We start from the raw sequence: 27723 nt of genomic DNA, 5'->3' as shown, positions 1-27723 counted from the left end.
CTGGTGTGCAGGCATTTACATCTGCACACTCATACATACACAGTGGTAGGAAGTGTCCAAGTGAACATTTCCAAGAAGAAAGATATGAAAAGAAATCAGCTAAAGAGAAAAGAAAGCAAGGAAGGAAAGAGCAGAGAGCTACAACTGGAAGCAAAACACCAGATCTACACAAAGTCTTTCCTGGCAGCTTTTCTCTGCACTACCCACAAACACTGCTGCCCTCAGAGGCTTTTCAGTGGGATGGGGTTCAGAGTAACGTGTTTGTGAAGCCTGAGCAGCCCAATAGGACACACCTATTCTGTAGGCCTCTGAAGCTTAACGCTGGGAGTGGTTTCCTTTGGAGGCCCTGACACATGAAACATCTCTGAAAGATTAATCCGTAATGGCTGGCGCAGCTAGCAGAAAACTCCAGTAGGAAATCTGTGACAGAGCCCCAAAGATCAATGGATCACAGCACAGATATGGACCTACTGTCAGTGTGGTATCTGTTAAAGAAGAGGGGAGAGAATATCTGCTGGTGGTTCACCAGAGTGTTTTCCTTCTACCATGCCATTCTCTCCAGGTGTAATTGAGGTACCTATGTCCATTGGAGCCAATTGTTCCATTGTGCTTTGGTGGTAGTTTTCCCTGAGGTGTTACAGAAAATGTAACTTTCCTGATCTTCAGTCTATTTCAACTTCTGAGGTGGTTAAAATTCCCATCTTTCATTACAGTTGTTTCCTAGAATGGTTGAGTCACCATTCCTGGATGTGTTTAAGGGTCATTTGGATGTGGTGTTGGTGGATATGGTTTAGGGAAGAACTTTGTAGAGTAGGGATGATCGTTGGACTCAGTGATCCCAAGGGTCTTTTCCAACCTGAATAGTTCTATGATTCTATGATAAAATAGTGTTCTTTGTTTCTCACTGAGTCTTTCCATCTCAGGTTACATTCATCTACTTCCCACTGCTTTAGTTGGAAGCTAATGCTTTGTTTATTTTACTTCAGACAACTTCTTAGTTGAAACTGAACTAGCTCTTATAGACCATGATGAGCTTTTTATAAATTAAAAATGCAGTGAAGGCACTCAGTGTTTCTCAAAACTGAAGAAATACCGTCAGGTGCTCAAGAAGTAGTGTCTCTTAATACAAATTAACATTTTGTAAAATGTTTCATCTTACCAAAAGAGATATTCTGTGATGCAGCATTGGTTTCCATCAAAATACAGCCAGCAATCATTTAAGCATTTAATCTGGACTAGTCATCTAGATTACCACTATAACCATTGGGAAAAGACTGTTTCAATAGCAGTTCATTCCTGAGATACATGTTTTAAATGAGATAAAAATAAAGTGTTGTGTTTCTTGTTGTTGTTGTTGTTTGTTTGGTTTGTTTTCTTTTTTTTCTATAAGAAAATAGTAAAGCAAGCACTTCCTTAGAGATATTTTCTACATAAAGACAAAGTCAAGGACAAGCCCATTTGTTGGCTGTAGCGTTATTTTCATAAAAGCAGATTGTAATCCTGCTGCCACTGACCATTTTCAGCTAGTGTAACTACAATCTGGTACTTCCTTGGAGAAATGTGTTTCTTTTATTCTCAGGATATGTGCCCAACTTCTATGCTAGCTAAATCACACTCTAGCTGTGCAATCTTACAGACCTTTGTGGTTCAACTCTAAAACCAGCTGCTTTTCAGCGGTCGTTTCAGTGATTCCTCATATACCATCACTGTTTTACAAGAGGTTCAATTATTAGATTTAATCCCTTGATACTTGCAAAGTATTTTTTTATTCAGTGTGTATTATATACATGTAATGGCCTTGCTCTCTATGCTTATTTTGTGGAAAACCTTTTTGCAAAACAATTAATTTAAATAGATAAATGAAAAAGGTTGGGAAATGCAGAGTGTTATTTGTATTATGCATCCTGAGGGCTGAAGGCACTAGCTGGCTTTTTTCCCCCTCTCTTTTTCTAAAATGTTTCACACTGTGCAGACGTATTTAGTTAGTTTATTACTACCTATGGGACATTTTTTATACTTACTATAAGTTGTTTTCTCCACGTTTTTAATTTTTTTGTTTACTCAGTGTCTGTAGGTGTATAATTTTACAACTAGTATAATGCTAAAAATCTACATTTTTTCTGTATCCCCTTTTAAAATACTTTATATTTTTAAAAATATACACTGTTTTTACATCATAATTTCTATGACTGTTCTTAACACATTGAAAGGTTTTTAAAAAAAAATTCAAGCCATTTTCTATTGTTTCAAGCAAAAAAATGGGTAGCCTATTTGGGTACTTATTTTAATGTCAACACTCTCACTGGCACCTGATTTCACGAGTAGGTCCACTGAAGTCAATAAAACAACACAGGGAATAGATTACTTTTTTCACAAGCATGAAGTCCAGATTGCTACTTAATTTGCAATTATTCAAGGCAGAATTCAGTGGATTAAAAAAAAAAAAAAAACGTGATTATTACGTGAATATGAGAGTAGCTGCATTGTCCACTTTTGCAAAGTTGCTTACGCTTGCATTAAACACCATCCTTCCAATATGCACAAACTGGCATTTCATAACTATGGTCCTGGTCTGAAAATTTTGTCTGTCCTAAGAACAAGGGTTGGGCTGGAAAGAGTAAAATTCTGTTTCTTCAGTACATTAAGTTCGTAATTCTTGTTTTGTTTGTTGGGTTTTTTTAGGTTTACGTGGTGCAATAGCATTTGCATTGGCTATTCGAGACACCAAATCCCAACCCAAACAAATGATGTTTACAACTGCACTGCTTATTGTGTTTTTCACAGTCTGGGTGTTTGGTGGGGGCACAACACCAATGCTCACATGGCTTCAGATCAGGTCAGTACTCTCTTTATAATATTGACCATCAAAATAGAAGGCAATCACTATGGATCAACCACTAATTTCCTACAGCTTTATATGCTTTTTAATAGAGTTTTACAAGCATAAAGGAAGTATTTGACTACCTGGTAGAGGCTCCAGACCACAAGGAACAGGTTCTTCCCGAGATCAATAAGAGTTTAGGCCTAGGTCAGATCCATCCTTATTTCCTATGAATTTGTTTCACTACTGTTCCTTTCAAACACTGGGAATAAATGTTGGCAGTTTCCTCTTTACTGTCGAAGAAAGAGCTATAAAGGCAGATTTAGCTCTTATCTAAAAAGGTGTATTCGGTACAGATACATGTCACAAATTACCTAGATGAGTATAATGTGGATATACTAGAAAATCTACCTGCATTGGTATATCATTCGACCACTGGTTTAATACTCATGTTTTATATATGCTACTCCACTACATTATTTTTTTTATTACTTCATAATCACTTTTATTCACAGAAAGCAAGGAATGAGGACAAAAGTTAAATTAAAAAAAAAAAAAAAAAAAAAAGAGAGAGAGAAATAGGAAGCTGGAGTAAAGAGTATCTAATATAAAGGTAGCATCTTACCAAGTATGCTTTTTTGAAACCTCACTTTTAGCAATTGCTGAGTTCTGGTCACTTTATGCCATGGTCTAGAATGGTCACCAAAGAAAACTTTGGTATCAAGATAGGCTTCTAATGCAGAATTCTGTATCATTTATTCTAAATATAGCATATTCTTTCCTTGCTTACTGAACAATGTCTAATAAACAAGCCTTTGTGTCAGAGTATTGCTATAAAATACCAGCTGAATTGGAGCTTTAACAAAGAGCATAGATGAAAGCTTGCAGACAAAATAAGGACTAGTGTACAGGTGTACTGTGTAAACATAAAAAGCAGGCATCCATATGTAACACGGGTCTGTTTCTGTGACAGTTTCTTTTTCATGACATCTCTCATGTCCCATAATGTAAATCAAGTTCATTGCAGCCATCTTTCTGAGATTTGCCACCTTTTCACTGTTAGTCAGCAACAGAGTTGCTCTGTATGACAACAGAAACATGGGTGAGGAGGGATATTCTCATCTCGCAAGCCAAGTCACTTTGGATTACTATAACAGGAGATTAAGGAATAATTTTGAGAATACAGTAAGGGAAAAAGGAGGTTAGAAGAAGTAATGTGTCTAGTGTAAGGACTTAGGTCACTAGATGCCTGTCCTGGTCTAGCTCTATAGGTAATTTTTAAATGAACCTTGCCAGGTGCTTTCACTAACACAAGCAGTTTAATGGGATAGAATGGCATTTCTTCTGCTCCTCAGTACAACCCAGAGGTCAGAGAGCCCACAAAAGCATAAGTGTGGGGTTGACTCATATATTATTTATACCATTCAAGGAAAGCATGTGCTTATTTCTTTATCCACCTGCACAACAGAATTACCAAAGACACTGAAAGTAGACAGTCATTACTGGCCTGAAATTCTTCTCTCTTTCGGGGATCTCCTCTGAATCTCAGCAGATCTTCCAGACAGATTTACCAATCAAAGACTTGGGGTTTGTAACTGGGATATAGATTTTCTTATTATAAAGCTATTAGCTTCACAATTCCCTCAATTTCTTGACATCAAGACATACAGCTTTGTAAATTATGAGTGTGTGGTCAAACTGAGGTAAAAGATTAAATAGACATCTTTAATTGCAAATGTATCTTGAGGCTCTGATTTCTCTTTCTAGTTTGTATATTTAACTGCTTTATAATTTATTACATCTCAGTATGGAATTTTGTCCTTAGCTACGAACACTTGTCATTTTAGTCTTAAGTAATTTTGCTAAGCAATTGTAAGTAAAAGTGGTGGTAAATCATGCCAGTTGATACCAATAAGGATTCTAGGGAACTGGGTTTGCTGAGACAGTTATGGGGCTACTCCATATTACACCACCTTGCTTGGGGCACAGGCCTCCGGAGGAGCTTGCAGCAGTCCCTGAACAGCAATTTTGAACTGTTTCTATCCCCATGACTTTTTTTATAAAATCAGGAGAGATTGTATTTTTCATGTTAGTTTGGAGGATCCAGCTCACAAATCCAAGGGAAACTGTATCATGAGTACAAAAATTGTATGATTGTGAAGAGATTCATTGGAATGTGTTGGTATGTCATCAACTACAGAAAAATTAGATGAAGCCAGTGAAATGCTGCAATTGCCTTTAAGTACAGAAGAGGCAAACTAGACTTACATTAGGTCTTAAATGTTTGTTTGATGTGAATTTGCACCAGGCACCATCCCAGGGCAGCCTGAACCACTTCTGTATGATTCCCCAGTGCTTTAGGGATACTAGGTAATGTATTTCACTGAACAGGAGGCCTTCAGAGGATAACAAAGAGGGATTTCTGAGACTGGGTGAATTGAAATGATTTTGAACTGGAAGAGGAGTGATTTAGGTTAAACATTAGGAAGACATTCTTTAGTGTGAGGGTGGTTAGACACAGGAACAGGTTGCCCAGGGAAGTTGTGGAAGCCCCATCCGTGGAAGTGTTCAAGGGCATTTCTGAGCAACTTGATCTAGTGGGAGGTGTCCCTGCCCATGCAGGGGGTTGAAACTAAGGTCCTTTCCAACACAAACTTGTCTATAAATCTATTATTTTAATTTGTGTCCACTCTAGCTACACTGAATAGTCTACTGTTCCTATCAGTAGTTCAGGAGATTAAATTTAACTCCTCAAGATTAGTTTTATCCTAGAGATAAGTTGTTCAGTTTATGTGTTATATACGAACTTATCCACATTTTGGTTTTAAAACAGAGATAAATCTATCATCCATTAAGTTGACAATAGATAAAAAGAAAATAAATCCCAAATAACAAACTCTAATATATTCACCATTTGCTCTACAATAATGCATGACAGAGTTACTCAAGGGAAAAGACAGTGTTCAAGACCGTACAGCCTTCTTTTTGTATATTATTATCTATATATCATACTATGTTGTAATGATTTATCACAATCCCTGTAAATTACATTGTGAAATTCTCATAATGGTAACCAAGACTCCTCATACATCAAGAGAGTATCGGGGCATAGAATAATGACAATTTTTAAACAATAGCAGTAATAATCTTCCAAAAAATTAATCTTTGTTTCCATAATAACTGTAATTTCCATAATCTTCCATCTCTCCTCAAAGCAATAGCATCAGATCTGCTTTTATTTTTTTTTTTAAGTTAAAATTCAGCTTAACGTAAACAGAATCTGTCACACTATTTGTAGAAAAAAGTTTAAGATGTGTCCTCAAAGATAACTACCAGCTGATTTATTCCAGAAATATGTATCACTTATGGAACACTTGAAAATTGTTGCCAAAACATATAGTAGGAGACATTATCAAAACTAACCATGGGCTACCAAAAAAGGCTCCATTTCCATTTCCCGTTTAGTGCAACAATATCACCCAGCTACCTCAGAAGGCTGCAGAGGCCAGCTGTGCTGACCACTTCTGTAAAAAGAAGCTTAACTGGATCCCAGGAATTCACCCAACTTTAAGGTTCACAACTCCATTTAACAAGTTAACTACATTGAAGCATATACTCCTACTTAAATTAGACAGGTTCTTAAGAGTTTTGGAAACCTGACCAGCTAAGGGCAGAATTTATGTCCACATTTCGCTACAAACCAAAATACAGGAAATCCAGACCAATCACTCATTATTTTACTAGTATATTTACACATGATGAATAGCATTCAAAATGAGTCTTTAAATTCCCGACAAAGTCTGAATATTTTTAAACTTTTTTCTGAAAGAGTGAGATAGACATTTTCAGAAATGTCTTATTTATTTTACCCATCTGCTTTTTCAGGTATCTTAAACTGTGTGTTTCACTAAGTAGCAAGTGTTCCATTTCTGAATATTTGGTCTAAGTGTTCCCAGTTGCCTGGTGCAGTAATATTTCTGACCATAGAGGCATGTGCACAGTCAGTTACAGTGTTATCATCTGGCATTCACAGAGCAGAATTGGTTGCACATCATTCCTAAATAAGACATTATGTTTTGACTTAACTGAGAATTATAACTTGAAAAAATGGTCTTTACTCTCCATGTGAATGGGCTGCAATATTCTGCTCTTGGTAGACAATGAATAAACCTGCATCAGCATATGAGAATAATATCATGATACATCAGCAGCAAAACAAAGCTATTAAAGCATGAGTTCACAGTCAAATCGAAGTTTTCAATAAATGTGGCTTCAGAGATGTTGGGTATTACCTGCTAATGCCTTTGGATATATGTCTCCATTCTCCATACGCTGATTAAAAATGGAAAACTACATTTTACAGTCAACCTGCAATCAGACTTTTGGGGATAAAAGATTCTCCTGATAGGCAGAGCAAAAATACAAATCTCTTAATAAAGCATGTCCTATAAAAACATTGTGCTAGATATTAGGTCCTGTTTGTTTACCATCACCTCCTGTGTAAATGTTTGTCAAGGGATATCAGACTCTTTGTCAATTTCTTTGCAGCAGTTCTTCAGTGATAAGGAGACTTTTAGTCCAAATTCTAAATAAATACTAAGCAGCATTGAATAGTAACTTTTAATACTGTGCCTGTCTGGCAATTGCCTTTGGTAGCATTTTAGAAAATAGCTATGTATATGTGCCTGGATGCTCTTCATCTGCTTCACCTAAAACTTCAGATCCAAACCTTCCACTTTCTATAAATATTAATGCCAAAGGCCTGGCATACCACATTTTTTATGGATTACCAAAGCTGTCCAAACTTACATTCTCCTCAGGAGCATCTCCTCATTGTACTCTTCAATGAGAAAGTGTTCAAGGAGAGATTGGATGGGGCTTGCAGTAACCTAGTATAGTGGGATGTGTCCCTGCCCATGCAGGGGGTTGGAACTAGATGATCTTTAAGGTCCCTTCCAACCCAAACCATTCTATGATTGTATGATTCTGTATGAACCCAGGAAATTAAATTAACCAAAACAAATTATTCTTCTAATATTCAAATACTGCCTTCCCTAATTTCTAATTGAGCCAAACTTCCAGATTCATATCCAAAGGTTTCCCCGAGCTCTGCTTATTCTTTTCACTGATCAGTTTCTAGCTTTATAACTACCAACAGTTATTTCTCTTGACCCATCTAGGCAAAACTGAACCTAAAAGTGACAAGTTATACACTTCCAAAGCTTTTTTTTACATCAGTGGTACCAGAAATTCTCTGATACCAAACACCAGCTGGTTATTCATACACACAACACAGGCTTAAGTACAGCATACTTCAATATAGCCAGTGATCTCTAAGAACATAAAACATAGACATGCATCAAGTATAAAAATTATAACTGAAAAACTCATCTAATATACATAAGAAGAGGAGAGGATTGCCATTCTGTACATTAAGAGTTCTCAAACTTGTTTGAAATACATACATAAGCAAAGGGGATATAATTGGAACAGACTGCACGTAAACTGGGAGTTATGTTAGCATGAAAAAGAAATCTGCCATTTACAAGGGTCAAGGAGGCACTAACCTCATGTTCAGATCTACAGCAACAAAGGGAAGGAAAAATAATTTACAGATTACACATTGATGTATCTCTATCATTGATAAGAAGCCACCAATGTCAAAAGAGTTGTCTCAAGGGTCCTTCTATTTATTCTTCATAAACTGAATCATTCAACCAACCTAAATATGTATTCCTTATAGGCTTTACCTGTATCTGCTGGGACAGAACATCATAACACAGACTAAAAATTGTAGAAGCACCTAATAGGAGGATTCTTACCAACTCATAGAATATATTGCTATTTTGACAAAGTAAATTCTTTTAAAGTTTTATTCTGACTTTCTTGTTCCACTTTTAGAATTTCCAGCACTAAACATAAACAGATCCAATTCTTTTTTTTCTTGCAGTATGGCTACAGCACTGTTTTCTAAATGAAAAAGGAAAAAACTTCATGGGGCTGAATGCAATACAATTTGAGAATCTAGCTTAGCTTTTAATGTGCTTGAAATAAAGCCAGCTATTTGACTGTATCACATAGGAATCATAAAATTATAACTATATTCAGTGTTACAGTGTAGAAGTTGAAAGGTCAAAACACTGCTAAGTCCTAAACACCCACTTATTGCCATATGGCAAATCCATTGAAGACAACAGGAAATGAGTGTTCAGCAGAAATAAGTACCCAAAAGTCATAAGCAAGCAGAGCTCTATGTCATTGAGGATGCCAGTATATCCTTTATAATAAAAATGTTTCATTGATAAGTTATTCTTTCAAGAAGTCAAGATTTTGGTTCCTTCAGTATCCAACACTTCAATCCATTGCTCCAATATCAAAGGCTAAGGTAATGTGAGTGCTTACTAGGATTGTCACATGAGGGGTGCAGGTGGGCAGCAGGGCTAAATGCTGTGGCTTTTCGGCTTGTGACCATGGCTGTCTACCAAAAAAATTGGTTGGAATAGTAAGATTCTCTGCTTATCCCAGCCTTTTATATATATAACCATTTGGTTATAGACTGCTGAAAGACAGAACTTTATGAGGGTGCAACTGGAGTAACGTGACCTTGGCTAGAATTATAGCACTACTGTTTAAGTAATAAAAATACTCTTTGTTATTCCCAAATGCTATAATAGTATTCCCTGTATTCAGCTGTAGCAGAAAGATTGTTTACAATGCCTCAGTGGTAGCACTCCTCGCTGCCAAATGGGAAGCTTTGATCAGATTTGGTCTGTACTTTAGGCTTCCAAAGTTGTTCTTTCTGCTTCCCAGCAGACGCTCCTCAAATTAAAAAAAACACTATTGTTGGGTTTGGAAAGAGTTCTGCCTTGTTTAGGAAGGCAACCGTTGTGGTACGAAATCTCAAGGGTTGCAATGGTGGTAATAATATGACTGAGCCTCAGGGCTCCAGAACAGGAGGTGCTGAACAGGAATCTTCCTTTTCCACTGCCTGAGAATAAACAAGGACTCACTTTAGATCAAAGGATTTTAACAGATTGGTTTAAACAATGTGGCTGGTGCTGCCCATTTTACTGTTTGGTTGGGGTTTTTTTCAGTTATACAGAAAGAGCAATACTTTCTTCCATATATTTAATTATTTTTAATTACATAAAAGACTTTCATGTTAAAAACCTACCTATTCCTGAGTTCTACCAGAGATCAGTTCTGATTTGCCACCATAGGGCTGTAGCATCTTGGTGGCTTCATTCACTCTCCTTTGTCAAATCAGTTATAACAAAAAGTTCAACTTCAAGACCACATTTTTGGAAATCTGTATGAATGGGATCTATGGGAGAGGTGGTGGTATAACTGGACTCCTATGTTACAGTATTTAATCCCACACTGTGTGCTAAACAGAAGTCTTTCAACAATAACAAATTGGCTTAAAAGGGATCTAAATAAGACATAAGCAATGTTAAAACTCATTATTTTTGTATCAGCCTTAAATTGCAGCATCTGCTTTGTTGTGTACACAAGGCTAGAATTATGTATTACTCAACATTGTACTTAGTGATCAAGCCATTACCAGAAACTTCCCACCTTTAACTTGACAGGAAATTCCTCTCACATAAGGCTTCTTCCATCACTATCCAGGCTGGGGTTCTGCATCTGTACCTGATAATGAGGAAGAAGCCTTTCAGATACAGAGGATGGACACAACCGGCAATAGGCTGCTGCAGGGGTAAAGGACAGGCAGCACCTGTCTCTGGAATTTGGAGGTTTAAGATGGTCAAACACAGAAAACTCAGGCAGAGGTCACACAGGTCTAGTCTTAGCCTTCAGCTGACCTGAAAGCATCTGCATATGGCTTGACAACCTCTTGCTCCAGAGTTTTATCAGCAAACTGTACTGGGCTCCTTTTATTGCTTCCCAGCAGGTGAATGAGCTGCCCCAGCTCCTCAGACACTATCTCTTACTATGAATACAAGTAGCAAGAATCTTGAGGTACTTTTAACCTTATTAAATCTTTCAGAGTGACAAAGTAACTATTTTCTGTAGATTCCCAAACTATAAAACACATAATAACGTTAAACACATGTTCTGTCATGTATTGCAAAGTCCTGTACTCAAAAGTGACTTATAAATTTCAAGTACATTGAAATTCAATGGAGCTGAAGCTCCTAAGTCACTTTCAAAAGTTTTATGTAGACAGTTTCATGTAATGCTAAACAGAACAATGCCTTCTCTAACCGTACTGGGGCAAGACATGACTATGGCACTGGAAAGAATGCTGTCCTGACAGCTGATCTAGAGGCTGCAGCCAGTTGAAGTGAGGAGGAGTTACCCTGTTACCTGGTTAAGAGCCTTACCAGAATATTCTACTCCATTACTGAATCCTGCTCTGCTTATAGAGAGGAGCACGAGATAGTACATCTCCTTACAGCCATTTGTTATGAACTGGATTCATGTAGGAATTTAATCTCTATTGCTCCTCATTTATTCCAAAATTAAGTGAAAGGATTACTCTGAGTAAATGCATATTGGCTTTCCGTTTCAGGCTCACAAGGGCATACAAGGATTATCCTTCCTGAAACATAGCAAGTCCTTGAGATACTCTAAATTCAACACAATATGTGTTCATATTTTCAGATGATCTGTAATTTAATAGTTATAAAATATTATGAACCTTCCTAATTGCTTTTGCTTGTGTTCATTTGAACGCATTTTCCTTTCACCGCTTATCAAGAGGAAGGAGGGTTAGTTTACAAAATGGAACAACAGCCTAAGTTTCTTCAGCTGTATTTGCAAGTGACCAAATATAGAGACAGACAGTTCAAGTAAAGGCAGTATGTTTTCAAACAGTTATATTTCTGTGCACTTTGTACTCTTTATTATTTTGGTTTGGTTTTAGAATACTCATAATCAGTCTAACTAGCGTTCCCTGTCAGTAACAGAAATAGTTCCAATAAAAACAACTCGTTCTTTGTTTCTAGGGTCATATTCCTCTTTAGCCATAGTACAGTAAGTATTTTAAATTGTGCTGCAATAAACACTCCTTTCGAGAGCCCAATTTCAGCCAAGCCACTTCACTCTACTGAGTTCTTTTTAACCTAGACACACTTTCAACAGAGATCTCACTGTCTTTACCTAGAAAGGCTTTTAAATCCTAATGAAACCCTCTGAAACCCAGAAACACCTATAATTTAATGTAACAAATCTAACCGTTAATGCTGCAGTTGTTTTAAAATTACTGCTGTTCTTAGTTGGCCATCTAAAAGACAACAATTTTGCCTGGCATTTTTTAAACTGAGGAGAGTCTGAATGTTCCTGTGCTAACCCACGCTAATTGCATATACATGAGAAGCTCACCCCCTAGGCTCTCCTCAGCACTAGGATATTCTTGATTTATGTGCAGACTGTTAGGTCACAAAATCTACCATTGTTGTTTAAAAGGTAAGTTTCACAATTGTGAAAAACACCTTGAAAATTATTCAAATATAACTACACTAATGAGGAAGCTTTTGTGCGAGTTCATGGAAAGTCCAAAACAACAGCTCGGCTTCTTATTGAAGTTGTGTTATCAGCATGTTACCTTTAGGACACAGTTTTGCTGATGAGCCCCATCACACAGTAATCCAGGTACAACATAAAAATAGTATTTTTAGCATTGACTTAGTAAACTGTGTGGCTGTCAGTCACTCTCTGTCCACCATAGACGGGTAAAAAGCAAACCAGGAAGACAGAGAAATAGTACAGAATACAGAAGTGTCCTGACTGAACATTTGAGTAACTTGCAGAGTCATCTATTGATTACTTGTGACATGGGTCACAGAGAGCATAAAATCAGATTCTGGTTTATCACTTTGTTCCCTTTGGTCTTCTGTAGTAGCACAGACTAAAATAGTGGTTTAGACCCTAAAGATCTTTGTTAATACAAAAATATTGCTAGCTGTGATACTTCTGCTTTGCCTGGTCCTTACTACCAGTTCTGGATTTGTGGTTAGGTATACCCATAGCATGTGTGTAGTATCTACAAGAAATAAAAAATAGCCTAATGTTCATGACTAAGGACATACTGGAGAAATGCATTCTGCTTCATCCCTTACACGTTCAGTATCACATGGAATTCTCTGTGAGCAAATGAAACACTTCTTGGAGCACACCCACAATGAAAGGGTTAAAATAATAGCAGCTTTTATAACAGTAGCTAGAGCACAATTAGCCTGGTAAGTGCTATAAATCAAGAAGCAATATGAAATTGGACATTTAATGTATCAGGTGTTATTATAAAAAGAGAAAATGGATAATTTTCTTTCCTTTCTATCTGAAAATGAGAAATCATCCAGGTAATGAATCTCAGTGATCTCCTCAAATGCCTATCATTTATCTGCAAGGTACTTTTCTGCTAAGATAAGGTGTGCATTTGATCTCTCAGATTTATTCACCATATCATTTTGCCTGAATGATACTAAACAAGGTTTATAAACACTTGTGCTTGCTAACAAAATAAAAAGGACTTGGGCTTTCTGACTCTGATAGTGAAAGGCAGTCATGGGCAGTTGTAGAATGGGAGATTTTGGATTGCAGTTGTGACTTGTGCATGACAGGTACCTGACTCCTGCTGTCAACTCTATTGGTCTTGTCTTTATTAGCCACAGCGGTCTAAATTTGGGCACAGCCTCCTAACATGATGGACAGTTAAATCACACCTCATGGCTATTGAAAACAGAAGGGAAAGGAAGAAATGAAAGATACACCTTTATTGCTAGAGTATTTGGTATTGGAGAGAGGGAAAAATACACAGTAACAAGAAAGATTCATGCCTTTCAGTTTACTAGGAACAAATAATAGGATACATTTCCAACATGCCAAAAACCCAGAATAGATATATTTCTAGAAATTTATAAACCTAGATATTGGAACAGAATCCATCCAGAAGGATTTGTGTCAATTAAAGTATTTCTTTTATTGTATTTGTATTTTTAAATGCTGTTGCTTTGATATGTATGAACATGCAGGGGGGAGAAAAAGGCTTCTTCCACTTCATGCTATCATTTCTTTCTTCTATTAAAATCTGTGTCATACAAAAGGTAGCTGCTAGGCAGCTTTTTACATGAAGAAGTTGTTCAAACCATAGAGAAGGAATCCAACAAACCTATCTGAAAATACTGCTAGGAAACATCCAACTAGTTATCTGGGACTTCAGAACAAAATTGATGATTTATTACTTTCTACCAAAATATGCCACATTAATTTGGACCAGCTAACTAGTCTACCAGAATTAAATTGTTGCAAGCATAAACCCAGTTGACTTCAAGCATATGCCAAAACTTTTTTTTTTTAGGCTAATTAGAAGGCAGAGGAAAAGAATCTGAGCCTTAAAAAGTTTCAGATAAATAAGTGGTATGAAGTTCTGGCTCTAGAAAAAATAATGATCACATTCACTGAGATAAATCTTATATCTCTGTTTTGTAGGTATCGATCAAGATACATCTCAAGTCTCTCTATTATTGATCAGATACTATTGCTTTTTGAAAAATAATTGTTCCAGAAACTCACTGAACTTTCATACTTTCATAATGTGCAGTACTATCAGCTAGCCCAAAAAACAGAAGGGTATGAAATTAATATGGTCTTCACATTTGTTAGTTTGCTTAATTTCCAAAGTGCACATCCCGTTTTGCTTGACAAAGAATATTAGAATTTTTTCAGCAAGATGAACTGAATGTTTCATTTTGAAGGGATGAAAGGTTTAATTTCATTTTTACTTAAAATATCATTGCAGCCTGGAAGGAACAACATTTTTCAGTCTCTCTCAGGTTTTTTTTAGCTTTCCTGTGGTTTTCCTTTCTGCTATCAAGTATTCCATGCAGTGCAAGAACATTTATTTATTTCCATTTTAAACTAGACATGAAGCATAAGAGGGGAAAAAGAAAAAACCCAATAACAAAACCCAGAAAAATACTTGGAAGAGGATTAGGCCCTAATGATCTTGTACAGTATATGGGCTGTGATAGAAATATTCTTGTAAATCTAAAGAAATAAAAGCATACACTGATGTAACTGACCATCTCAGGGTTTGCAGAGGAACTTAGTGAGAGAAGAGAAATGCGTGACTTCAACTTTCATGAAGCTTTCCACTCTCAAGAAACATTCCTCTTGAAATTCTGAATTTCTGTTCTTTTTTAAAATGGAGTGGGAGGAAAACTCTGCACTCTTGATAGCAAACCCATCAAGTTGTTCCAGAATTAGTTGAATTTGAAAGGCAGGTATTAAATGACCTAGGCTCATGTATCGCAGGGTTTTTAGCATTTAGTAAACAGCTAATTGCACTGTAATACAGGCTCTTTATAGTGAATTATCAGTGCAGAAACAGCCCAGTGATTTGCTAGACAGTACATTTGCAAGTTTCATATGAGAAAATTACCTCTTACCTCAGCAAGTAATTTATTTCAATGCACCTAAAATTATATTCCCAGTTTCTGCATTGTTTACTTCTTCAAAGAAATACACCATTTTGTTATGTAATCACAAATTATATATAAAGGAATCTTGAAATTGTACATAAAATGCTGTTTTTATAGATCAAACATATTTTATATGTAAATACATAAAACAGCTGTGTATTTAAAAGTTTATATATCAAAAAAATACTCTAAACAGAAATCCTAAAATCCCATACTTTGCTGAACTAGTCTTACAAGTAGACAAGGTGCTGGACACTGTGACCTTGAAAATTCCCAGTCACCTTTGCTATTCACGTATCCACAAGTATGAAGCCTGGTCAAGAATCACAGTGTAGGCTTGGGCAGTCCGCCTGAATCTCCTAAGTTTCATTCAGTCCCTGAGCTTTTCTAACCTCCACCCAAAGGGATTCCTACAACTGCTGTGGCACCCTCTGTTTTCATTTTAGACACAGTAAAATAGGGCCTGCTCTCCCTCTCACCATGCCAACTAGTGGCATGGACGGACTTGATTGTTTGCTTCCTCTGCCTTGTTCAATTCCTATGTATTTCTTCCACCTTTGTGGAGGAATTCTAGCCCAAACCTCACCAGTTCTGCACACATATCCTTATGTATCCATGAGATGAGGAAAGCTGAGAAGTCAGAGAAACGTTTTAATTAACTGAACCAGAATCTGTAGGTTCATGGTTATGTGTTCACTAGGGAGGTTTCAGCTCCTTCCAAATAAGTGTTTCCATGTCATCTAAAACAAGTCATCAGCTAAAACTCAGATAAAAATGAAAAATCCCAGTCTTTCAGAACCCTGTTCAATACTTTACAGAAGAATGATTGTTCACATGCTTTCTAACCTAGTGGCATATATATACATACACACATTTGAATTCACTTAAGGTCAAGCTTTTAAAAAAGAGCAAAGATCATATTTTTTTCCTCCTGAAATCAGTGAGACTACATTATCTGTCACTGATCTGTCCTTTATTGATCTGAAGATGTTAGGGTTTGTGTGACTAGCTCCCATTTTAAATGGGCACCCTTTGGGCTCCTGGAAGTTTATATTCCTTTTGAATTTGATGCCTGGGCACAGTTTAACATTTCACTGACTCTGAAAGAATTAAGAACACTTAGCTCATAAAATGAGTTGCCAAATCTAGTTCAATTGCCATGTCTTACTTTCCTCACAAAAAATTAAAAAAATAGCATTTCCTTCTTTCACATATCCAGAAATACTATTTAAATGCTTTCACATTGATAAGTAATAAAATAATCCATTAGTCCAACTTAATTTAAAAAGACATTCTACAGCCTACATCCTTTCCTATTTATGTTCAATACAATATTGGAAAAAAAAAACATTATATTGGATTTTCTGTCCAAGCATTTATTTGTATTGCCCTATCACTTTGAAATCTAAGTCACAACGACTGTGGACCATTTTGCTATGAATTAGATTGAAAATCTGAATTATAAACAAGATACAATTTCTCTGATTTAGATTAAGCAAATGTCACAGCTTTCAATCCAGCTTCTTACTTGTACTTGTACTCACTTGTACTACACTTGCATTTGAGAAAGATGACACATGTTCCAGAAATGAGCAGTGATACATTTAAAGTGTAAAATTAATTAATCTTTTCTGAGTTTCACAGTGTCTCTTGCTTTCCCAATTTTGTCTTTCAGATAGCAAGCTCTCTGGGATATTTTTCTGCCATACTCTGAGTTGTACCAAGCTAGAGAGACTATCAGCAGTCATCTTACAAATAACTACACAAATATAATTATTAATTTATTTATTGAAGATTTTTGTCAATAAGTGTGCTCTCTTCATAAGAGGAAAAGTTACATTTTATAGGGCTTTTAAAAATTAAAACAGCTTTTGTAGTTTACAACTCCACTCTTGTAGATCTACTCTCCGGATCCCAATGTTATACCTCAAACACAAGGCAAATCCTTTAGAATTAAGTAGTACTCACAGTATTTATTGATTCACCAGGGCACAGGGCATGTGGAATTTTAAACATTAGACTTGCCTTTCTGCTATCAAGTTTTCTCGCTCTGTAAGGTAGGAACCTGAAGCCAGTGACAAAGTATCACATATTTATGAACACACCAACAGAACTATCACATCTGCCTGAAGTCACTAGCCACAGAGAATTACTTAGAGCCCCAGGAAAGCTGAGTGGCAATGGATAAGTGGGGACTGATCCTCAGCTGGTGCAGCCTGTCATACTAAAATTCATTTTCTCAACCTGTAGGCAAAAGTATAATACACTTTGGAGATCCCTGATTGAGGCACATTCTCACTCTACTTTCTCACTTTGCCTTCTCATTATCTCATGCAAATGATTGCTTTCACTGTCATCACTGCTTGAATTCAGATATTGGTTCATAGTTGCTACATAAAGCATTAGTCTTATTTTTACAAGAAGGCAAGAACACAATGGGAATGGACTCCCTTTCTTTACCACAATGCAGCAAACATCTTCCAACACTGTAAAGCAACAGAGGAAGCATAAATAAAACTATTAATCTTTTCTCTCCCTCTCTCATCCTCCCACAAAAGGAAAAAGCTAGTATTAATATTTGAAAACTTTGCTTTCCCAGAATAAGTATTCAGGAATGCAAATTAAGTGTCTGACATTTCCTAAATTCTTCTGAACACAACATGATATAATGCAAATGTATGTATAGAAGCTGACTTTCACCTATGTTAGGGCACCAGACCTGGGCTTCTGGACCATTTACATTCTACTTAAGCTCCTGTTCTCTCCAAATGAATGAATTTATTACCAAGTCATGCATAATTAAAAATACACTACTAAATTTAAGAGTAAAAAGCTGAAGATTTGTATTTAGTGTACTTTCTTAAATCTAGAAAGGAACTTCACATACTGTGAAATAAGGACAGATCCTACAGTTCTGCATAAATACAGTAAGTAACATTGAAGTGTCTACCTTTGTTGCAATTGTTGTAGAATAAAACTACCCTGCAAACCAAAAAGGAAAATAAAACATAAACTTCATAATATTCTATCAAACCTATATACTGCTCCATGATCAATATGCAGAAATTACTATCATGGATGACATCTGGTCCAAATTTGCCAACTGCACTAGAAAAATCTATTTTTTCCCCTCTGGAACCTCTGTAGTAAAAAGAGTTGGACAGTATCTGTGGGCAAGCACACACGTACCTTTATATAAACAATAGTTTTTGTATTGTCTAGCATTGTAAATAGTGTGACGACAGATCAGTATCTATTTTGGCAACAATCCATTTTTATATGAACAGCCTAAATGTTATATGAAACAAGCATGTGATACATTAATGTACTGCCTGAAACTGGTAAAGATGGCCAAGTTTCTGAATGAAAGCTTGTATCGCAAAAGCAAATTTAAAATTTAATGAGTATGCATCTGATCTGAAAATAGATAACTGAAATAAAACTAAAATACAGCATTTTTTAACCTCACAGCAGGTTTTTTCTATATTTATATGACTAAGTTACAGCTAACTGAGCACTCTCCATCAACATTACTAACTTCTAGATAAGGAAACATGACAAAAATCTTATCAATACTTACTCAGATTACCAACTGCAGTGGTTCTGCTGATGAATTTAGACCTCAGCTCTAAAGGCCATTATGCTGCATGTGTAAGATCCTTTCAATAATTCCAAAATGCCATTTTAATTTACCCTTGGATAAAACAATTGAACAGCACATCTTTGAAGTTATATTCTCTAAGACACTGTTTATTTGTTTTATACAGCCTAGAGTAAATCAATCCATGCAAGCCCTTTCTGTTACCCCCTGCTGCTCTGAGTATTTCTGACAGAACTTATGTGAATAGATTTCAAAGCAGGAATTGAGTATGGACTGGAGCAGTACAGCTGATTTACAAACTGTTTATTAAAATAGCAGCCTAAATGGAAAGATCAGTGACAGCTTTCATGCAAGGTGCCTTGTCATCAGTTCTCAGCAGCAAAGCATGTAGCACTTAGTGTATTTTGGTTGTAGCATTACTCTTCACTTAGAATAGCTATCCACACAATTGCTCCCAGCATCAGCTTATGTGATAAAGTTCAAATATTGATGTAAAAGATGAAGTGCATGATGTGTTTGCTCATGATGTGAGCCCAGTGACCTCAGAGTTGGTCATCTCATTATTTAGACAAATGCCTCAAGAGCATTTAATGTTTTACTTTGGGTTAATCACATTAGCAATAATGTAATGCATCTACAATGGCCTGGGCTTCTTTCCAAACCTGTGCTGTTTATGTTCAAAGAAAATAAAGGAACAGACCCCTAAAGTGATTCAGAGAACAAACATTTTACTGCTCTAAAAATCATTGACATAATTCACTGGAGGGAACTGTTACTTCTGAGCCAAGAATTAACTAGCCTCATCTGCAGGAAATTGTCAAAATATGTCTGAGCAGTTTCTTTTTCTCATATAGATCTTTTGTAAAATCAGTTCTCATTTTTCCTGGCTGCCTGAGTTCATTAGTAGTCTAAGCAAGATGCCAACAAAATGGCCTAATTTCTGACTTTTTTTTTCCTTTTTGAAAGCTGTATTCATCTCCATAGAGTTCATAAAAGTAGCAATTAGGACCTTTGCTATGTGCAAAATGATACTTCTTGTAATGCAATGGTGTTTCTGTCTTTTTGCATTAACTTATAATGCATTTTTAATAATGTTCCAGGGTTGTTTTTTTTTATTAATACAGTTTCAGAATTGTGTACAGAGTATTTGATCTATAGACTTCCTCTCAGCATGGGAGAGGTATGGTAATAATACTGAATTTCCTAAAGCATATGGAGGCTGATCAATATTATGCTTTGTGTACTGTTTCTTATTGAAAGGATGATACAGAGACACATTGGTGTCTCTATACCTCTCCATTCTGCAACATCTTAAGTTAAAGAAAAAAATGACCTGCTATCACCAGTACCATCACAGACCCAACAGGCACTATTCAAAATATAAGATCATTTGGCTTAAAGTAAGGGAATTCATTATTACCAAAAGAGGTGACAAATGCCATCCTCTCTCCTCAGTCAATACTATAATATCACATCAAGGGATCCTCTTGTTCTAGGAGTCCCACCTCTCATCTGAGACAAAAATTTAGAGAAAAACATCTTCATCTGAGATACACATTTTCCAGATAAGGACATAAAAAAGGAGGAAGAGTGGTGGAGTTTTCCCACATACTTTTAAACAGGAAGTTTATTAGTCTAAATTTGGAGTACTAAAAATAAGGCTTTATGAAAAGCTTTTTTTTTCCTCTAAAATAGAAGTGGAAAAATAAAACATGCAAGTGAATTGTTACTCAATAAAGTAGAGCTATCAACAGCAAAAGGTGATAGCTGGATCACATACCACAGTATGAAAAGTACAGAAACAACATCTGACTGTAAGTACATACAAATAAGAGAACCAAAAATGAAAAAGAAATATTATAGGGAAAAAATGTAAAGTGTCAGAGAGTTTCACAGAAGAGACACGAGTACAGAAAAGAAGCAAAGTAGCACTGATCAGCTGGAGTCCAGAGCGGATGATTAACCTTGCTGCCAAGGGTCCGTGGGTTTCACTAGCTGTTCATGGGCCACACAAAGATATTTAATTGGGCAACTCTCGTGATGTCCAAGAAAATGGTCAAGAGAAAGCACAGAAATTAAATTTCTCACGCACTCTCTTAGTATCAGAGGCAGGAAGGAACTGTGAGTTTGGATCCCTAAAGCCTGCACACATATGCACATACACACAGGAATGTAAAATGGCCTTCCCCAACATTTTTCAGAATCAAGCTTTAAAATGGGAATCACATCTGCTTGGTTAGCTGTAAGCAGCAAGCCATTAGGCCAAAGTAAGTGTGCAGAGGGGGGCTGGCAGAGTCAGTAGCTACTATTTTTTCATTTTGACATGGAATTCAAGGTATTTCATGCCATCATTCTCTGTGGATATAAACACAGAACTAGCATTCCCCATCCAGCTAGATTTGGTAATCTTTGCTGTAAAAAGCCTGTGTGTCAAAACGAAATGAACAACATTACAAAGGCCTTGTACTTTAGACTGCGGATCTAGTGCAATGATCTTTCTCTAAATCTGAAAACAAGTCCCTGTTCTTACATTGTCACTACACAGAAATTCTCGTTATTTTTATTGCTGTCAAACTTCACGCTGATTTTGTTCTAATTTTATTCACATGCACTGATACTACTACAAATTATGATTTCTAAGAATTCCACAGAAATTAAATTATGCTCATTTTAGTTGGCTTTGATTCCCATTTCTAAGCAAGACACCTGATTCCTCACTACAGCTACATTCACATAGCACAATGATATCCACAATCTGTGTGCCAGAAGCATTAGAGGGATGGATGTAAATCGCTGCTTCTCAGAACTCCTGAGCTGGAGAGACATGCTGTCATGACTGTAAGACATCTGGTATTGCATTCTGCTGCACATATGTACCTTGCTGCTTCAAGCTATTTTAGCCCCTCCCACCACCCCCACTATCAAGATAAAATAGGATTAACAGAATAGAGAATCAGATACCAGATACCTAAAGATCCAGTTAATCGTTCTAGTTACTATCTGCGTAACTGCATGATGTAGATGCAAATCGAGCCATCATCTGTTTTTAAATTTTAGCATTTTACTTCACACAGCTGCACAGCTGTAGGGAAGTGATTGGTAATATTTTATGCAGTGACATTATCCACAACTTCACAATTCTTTTGATACTTAAGATCACATCTAGAGACTAAAACTTGTGGATCACTACAGTTCCTTCTTCAGCCTTTTCTTTTTGTTTACACATTATCTTCATGCATCACAACCTGTCTTTCCTTGAAAGGCATTTATACACTTAACATTAATTGAATTGCAAACTCTGCATCCAAGTATGCCCATTGTCCATATGTCCATGAAAAATGGCCCATGGACTTTGACCATAAGACTAATGTTTAGTAGTAGCACTTCCCAAAAAATTATCCTACCACATTTATGCAATTACAAGTTCAAAAGACAAACTATGGCACACTTATCTTTAACTCACAGGATTCTATAGGTTTAAAATCATACTCTTTGTTCTATTTCAGCACATTGTGTAGATAAGATGGAAAGCACTAGCCACATGACAAGCACATGACAACCATTTAGGAAGAATCATTTACCTGATACATTATTTTAATCTTTTTCAGCATGAAATAAAAATGATTTGTTCTTTCTATTGTGAGACACAAGCGATTATTCTTGCCTTAAGCTTAAACAATTTTCATTTATTAACAAAATCAGCTTGAGCGGAACTTTGAATATCTATATTCATACCATAATTCCCCATGGAGTTTATGTCAATCAAAATATTGTACTATAAAAAAACAGATGTTTTTGACCGCATCAGTCAACAGCAATAGCAACATGTAGCAGCAATATGGCAATCCAGAAGCAAAAGAAGGTTTTAGGTGTCAGTTTGTTAGGAACACACATCACACTTACTGCCACATGGAGAAGAATAATGACCTGAGCAATCATTATTTATCCTGAAGGTTTTTTAATTTCAATTGTAATGATTTATTAGAGATGGTGAAACAATCTTTTGGGGATTTTGCTCATGTTCCTGGTCTTTACAGTTAATAATTCTGTACTGAATGCAATATGCTGATGACAGATAGCTACAAGCTTCAGATTTATTCATGCAAAAATATTCAAGAGTCCTGTTGTAAATGCTGTTTAAAGGCTATCTTTGAAAATTGGGTTATAAATCACTTACTCAAAAACCCCTTCTGGTATGTGCAGTTTTTGAGATACAAGCTGAGGTTTAAAGACTGTTTTAGTCACACTGAGACGGCCAGTAAAAGACTGAGGCAACTGCACTGAGAAGGTGGGTTCCTCCAGTAAACCTTTGACAATCAAAGAAGTCAATATTATTATTATACAGCAGCACTTCAAAGGCTCTAAACACAATCAAGGCTCTTCTAAGCTAGATTTTGTACAAACATAATGAAGGACATGCACTTTCCATCTAAATACACAAACAGATGAGTAATGGGGTAGCGGAAGTATTATCCCCATTTTATAGTATGAGGCCAGAAACAAAAAGAGATCTGGGATGTTTCACCTCTTGAATTGTGTTGTTTTTTTCCCCACTGATCTAGAAAAGGAGGTAGAGAAGACATGACTAAATCTGACTCTCAGCTGACAGCTCTGTAATACCATGTTCCATCAAGTACATATTCAGCATCACACACTTAGATCAGAGAAGGTTGTTGCTCCCATTAGGAGGCATTTCTCTTGTAAACTTTCCCAAGCCTGATGTTTTGTTCATTAAATCCTTAGTTGAGTTAAATGCACATATAAACAACTGTTTCTTAGGACTTCACTGGTGCTTGAAGTTGAAAGATGTTTGGTACAGCAGGACAACATCAGGAAGACAGTGGATAGCACTACCATCTTTATCATTCTCAGGCCAGTATTTAGGGCATTTCTGAGGTGTGGTGTGGAAACACCTCAGTTTGAAGTGACTGATGAAACCAGGCTTCCCCATTTTTTGCAGGACACTCAAACTGATCAGCCATTAGATAAAAAACAGATAGAATCAACTACATGCTGTCAGGAAGTGATTTCAAATTAAAGCAGTTGTAGCAGCTACATCTGGAGCACAGCTAACTCATGTCAGTATATGGTAGGTGCAAACTAGACTAGGTGGGAGTGCCAGTAAAATTCAACTTGCATGAACCAGACTCGATTCTGCAAATACAGAAAGCCTACATAGGCTCAGAAGCAGAAATTCAATAATTAGAATTACTAGTTCAGAAAAATATCTTTATTTACAGATTTACTGGCACCTAAAGCGAGGGAGGGCTGAGAATCACACTTGTACATATAGGCACCAAAAATTCTGCTCTGCATGCCTACATCCTCAAGAAGATGACAGTCTATATATTTTCCCATGGCTTCACTGTAGAAAGTAGAGATTTTATCCTACAGTGTTGACTTGAAGTGAGGGAATTAAAAGTTTGCAGTGCCTGAACACTGATTTACTACTCTGTATTCCTATGGATGGGTTTTGTATTTCTTATCACTAGTTCCCCTGACAATCTGGGATTTATCTTTCCATCCATTTTCATTTCAAACCACAGAAGAAAGGATGTTATTGACTGATTGGCATTCAGTGACAAATTCCTCCTTCTATTACCAAATGTATTCTGACTGTTGCTAAAAAAAGATGCACTTGATAGCACAGGGGGATCCAAATACCACCAACCGTAAAGGCTCTGCAGACTAAGGCTTAGCTCCTAGCAACAGCTGGGCCTAATTGGTAGAGACTGGCTCAAATCAAAAGCTTTGCTTCTAGGTTTTGAATGTAGCAACTTTGAACTATCTGTCAATCCAGGGTTTTGATCCAGCTATTATTTAAAAACTGAGCAATCCCACACACCTACCCTACTAAAAAACACCCTACATAGAGCAGCTTTCAGGACGTTGAGTTCCTTCATATCTAGAGCATTTGAATCCATTACTAAAGCCGATATAAATACAGAGAGTAGATAAACTCCACTGCAATACAGAACTTATTTTAAAGTAATTGCATTTGTTTTTATGGAAGGGAATTAATCCTAAATGTTTGATGTAGAGAATAAAAATACAGAAAAATAGAAAGGTAGAAATAAAAGCATACGATGAAAAGCCAAGATCACACAAACAAGGACAAAAGAGCAACCAGGGAAGTGGGACAGAAGGATGGAATAGGGAGACAGCAAGAAGTAAAACAAGATAACAGGAGAAAAGAGAAAGTTGACAGCAAGAAAGGAAAAAAAACCACACAAACCTAAAAAAAAACATTTTTAAGACCATCCGTCAAATCTTTTCAAAGACATGGAAAACTAAACAGGTTAAAAGAGCAAAGTTGTTTATAAAAATATTAACAATAGAGTATTTCTTGAAGGCCTTCATAGTAATTTATACAAATTTTAAGTCTGCAAATTCTAGTGGCAATAGGATATAGATATAGCTATATAGATATAGCTCTAATATAGATATCTATATAGATATAACTAGATATAGGTCTTTTGAGGAAGTCAGGGATGTAAACTTGAAGTGCCCATCCATGCTTAATTTCAGTTGTCTCAACTGTCTCATATAATTTGTTATGCTTTGTTCTTTCAACACTTGCAATTTAAAAACAGCATTCTAGTTCACGTCAGGCATTTCAGAGATAATTGCAGCAGACCACGACTTTCAATGCTAGGTGCCTGATTCAGGCTCCCAAGCCTATGTTTGGGTATGAAATAATTAGTCTCAATTTCAGAACTGACTAAATTGAGCCTGTTTCATGCATACGTAATTGCTGATATTCAAACTATTACAATAATATATTACTATTTTAATGCATTAAAAAACTCCTAGAGAATAAAAAGAATTATCTGATCCTTTTTCCAAGGGACTTTAAATCAATAGGTAAGATTTTGCTACCCACACTAATTTCCAGTAGAAATATACTATTCTATGAGAGAAGCAGCAATGACACTTGATCCTGTGCTTTAAATGAGAGTAAAGACCAGACCAAAGGAAAGCATCAGCTATGGCTCTGTGGCATCCATGTAGCATAGAAGCCTTCTTTTCTTTTTCATATGTGAAAAATCTATGATGGCAGTGTGATTTCATTATATCTTTATTCCTGTTTTTTTCTGGCTATAAATGTAATACTCCTGCTAAGATTTCATGTGACTATCTTCATATGTGCCATATTATAATAATCTATTGTCTGAAGAATAAAGAAGGCAAAACTGCTAGCTCTGTATTATAAGAAACAGAAATTGTACATGCAGAGAAGCTTAAGGATACCAAAATTTCTGCAAAACTCTGTAAAGTCAGATTTTTTTCTATTCCGGTGGATTTCACTTGTCAATGATTAGTTAGTAGTTTTGTCACTGTTACTGAAACAGTATCAGAGCCAGACACTGGTTGCTATTGGTCCCACTGCCCTCCCCTTCCCACATTTGCTATTACAGTCCTTTTAGTCCTGGGTGAAACATTTTCTGTTGTCTTAGCTCATTCTATAATAAACGCATCACAATTCCAACACACACAATCAGTCAGAACTGGCAGTTTCTCAACTCCAGTAAGTTCAGAACTGCATGAAGGCTAAATTACTTCTGTCCCAGGAGACCGATTCATTGAGGTCAAGTCAAGCTCATTAAGGAGTGGAGAGTGTGGGGAAGTTTGTGCTGTAGCCTTTCAGCTGCATCTATCATGCGTAAATGCTCTGAAGTTTGGTTGCTCTGGTTTTTTATTTCCAGAAATGTGCAGACCCTTAACTATTGTATTGCTGGTGTTTTCCTGTATTGGCCTAGTACTGTTATCAGTGAACACATCCAGTGAATAAACGTAGTCTAATAAACAAGGCATATAATTGGGTTTAGGAGACTGGGATTCTCTTTTTAATTCTGACCGGTTTTATGAGTTTGGGACCAAGGCTCCTACATTTGTGCCATTGCCTCAGCCTTCACACCCCACTGTAGTTATGCTGTAACAGCCCCAGTGTAGGGCTGTCTCACACTGCTTAGTTTCACAACACCAAGCACAGCCAAGGCCCTGGACACTGCTGTTCTGTATATGACAGTAAAGACCCAATGTCAGACAGACAGTTAAACTTCTATGTGATGTTTCTTCTTCATTTCCTGTGTAATTGTTTCCACTTTAATGAAATGGAAAATACCCAACTTGTTTTATTCCAAACCAATTAATAAGCTAGTTCCATCAGAAGCTTTTTCTAGCAATTTAAAGAACAGCAGGACAAAAAAAACCACCACCTATTCATTTTCTTTGTTACAGATTCAGCACCAGGATCATAACTTTTATTAAAAAGATAGAAAAATTTATGCCTGGAGGACTCAGATTTGTTGAAGCTCAAGAGCTTTGATAGAAACAATGTCTTTCCTCCTTCATTCAGTATTTACATAGTAAAAGCATCTACTTTGCATATAGTTCCTGTCATTGTCCCTAAGAGTATATGCATATTTACAGGAAAGAATGATGAAGTATGTAATTGTTAATATTATACATTTTTAAATCTATTTTAATGTATTTTTACTGAAAGCAAAAATATAGTCAAGATTACAGACTCAGAAAAACAGTGAAGTGGCCTTAAATCAACATCTAGTGAGAGAATACATTTTCTTGGTATTGGTAAATTCTGTAGTGTCAGGTCCACTGATCTAATATATAGGAGCTTGTGAGGCACTTGGGAGTCACTGGTCACCCTAGCTGTGGGCTTCAGATTCCAGTGATAAGGAGATTTGTTATTCACCATCCCTCACTGCTCTCCTTCCTTTCTAGGTGTGAACATCAGCACAGCACAAGCCTCTGTCATTCAACTCACAACAGTTTTAACATGCATTTCTCTTCAGTTCTGAGTATCAGCCCTATTCAAAATGCCAGTTGCCCAC

The 27723-nt window shown here is 36.4% G+C and overlaps 1 protein-coding gene across 1 annotated transcript in view; it reads left to right on the top strand.

The window, feature by feature from the left end:
- Nucleotides 1-27723, top strand: part of SLC9A9 (solute carrier family 9 member A9) — a 191779-nt gene that overhangs the window by 111197 nt on the left and 52859 nt on the right. The window contains exon 12 of the mRNA XM_051626351.1: nt 2683-2836. Within this exon, the coding sequence (XP_051482311.1) occupies nt 2683-2836 (154 nt within the window). The remainder of the gene's footprint in view (nt 1-2682; nt 2837-27723) is intronic.

The sequence above is a fragment of the Apus apus genome, chromosome 8, assembly GCF_020740795.1.
Source record: "Apus apus isolate bApuApu2 chromosome 8, bApuApu2.pri.cur, whole genome shotgun sequence".
Lineage (NCBI taxonomy): Eukaryota > Metazoa > Chordata > Aves > Apodiformes > Apodidae > Apus > Apus apus.
Note: the sequence above shows the minus strand (reverse complement) of the source record. Positions and strands in the feature narration are given on the sequence as shown.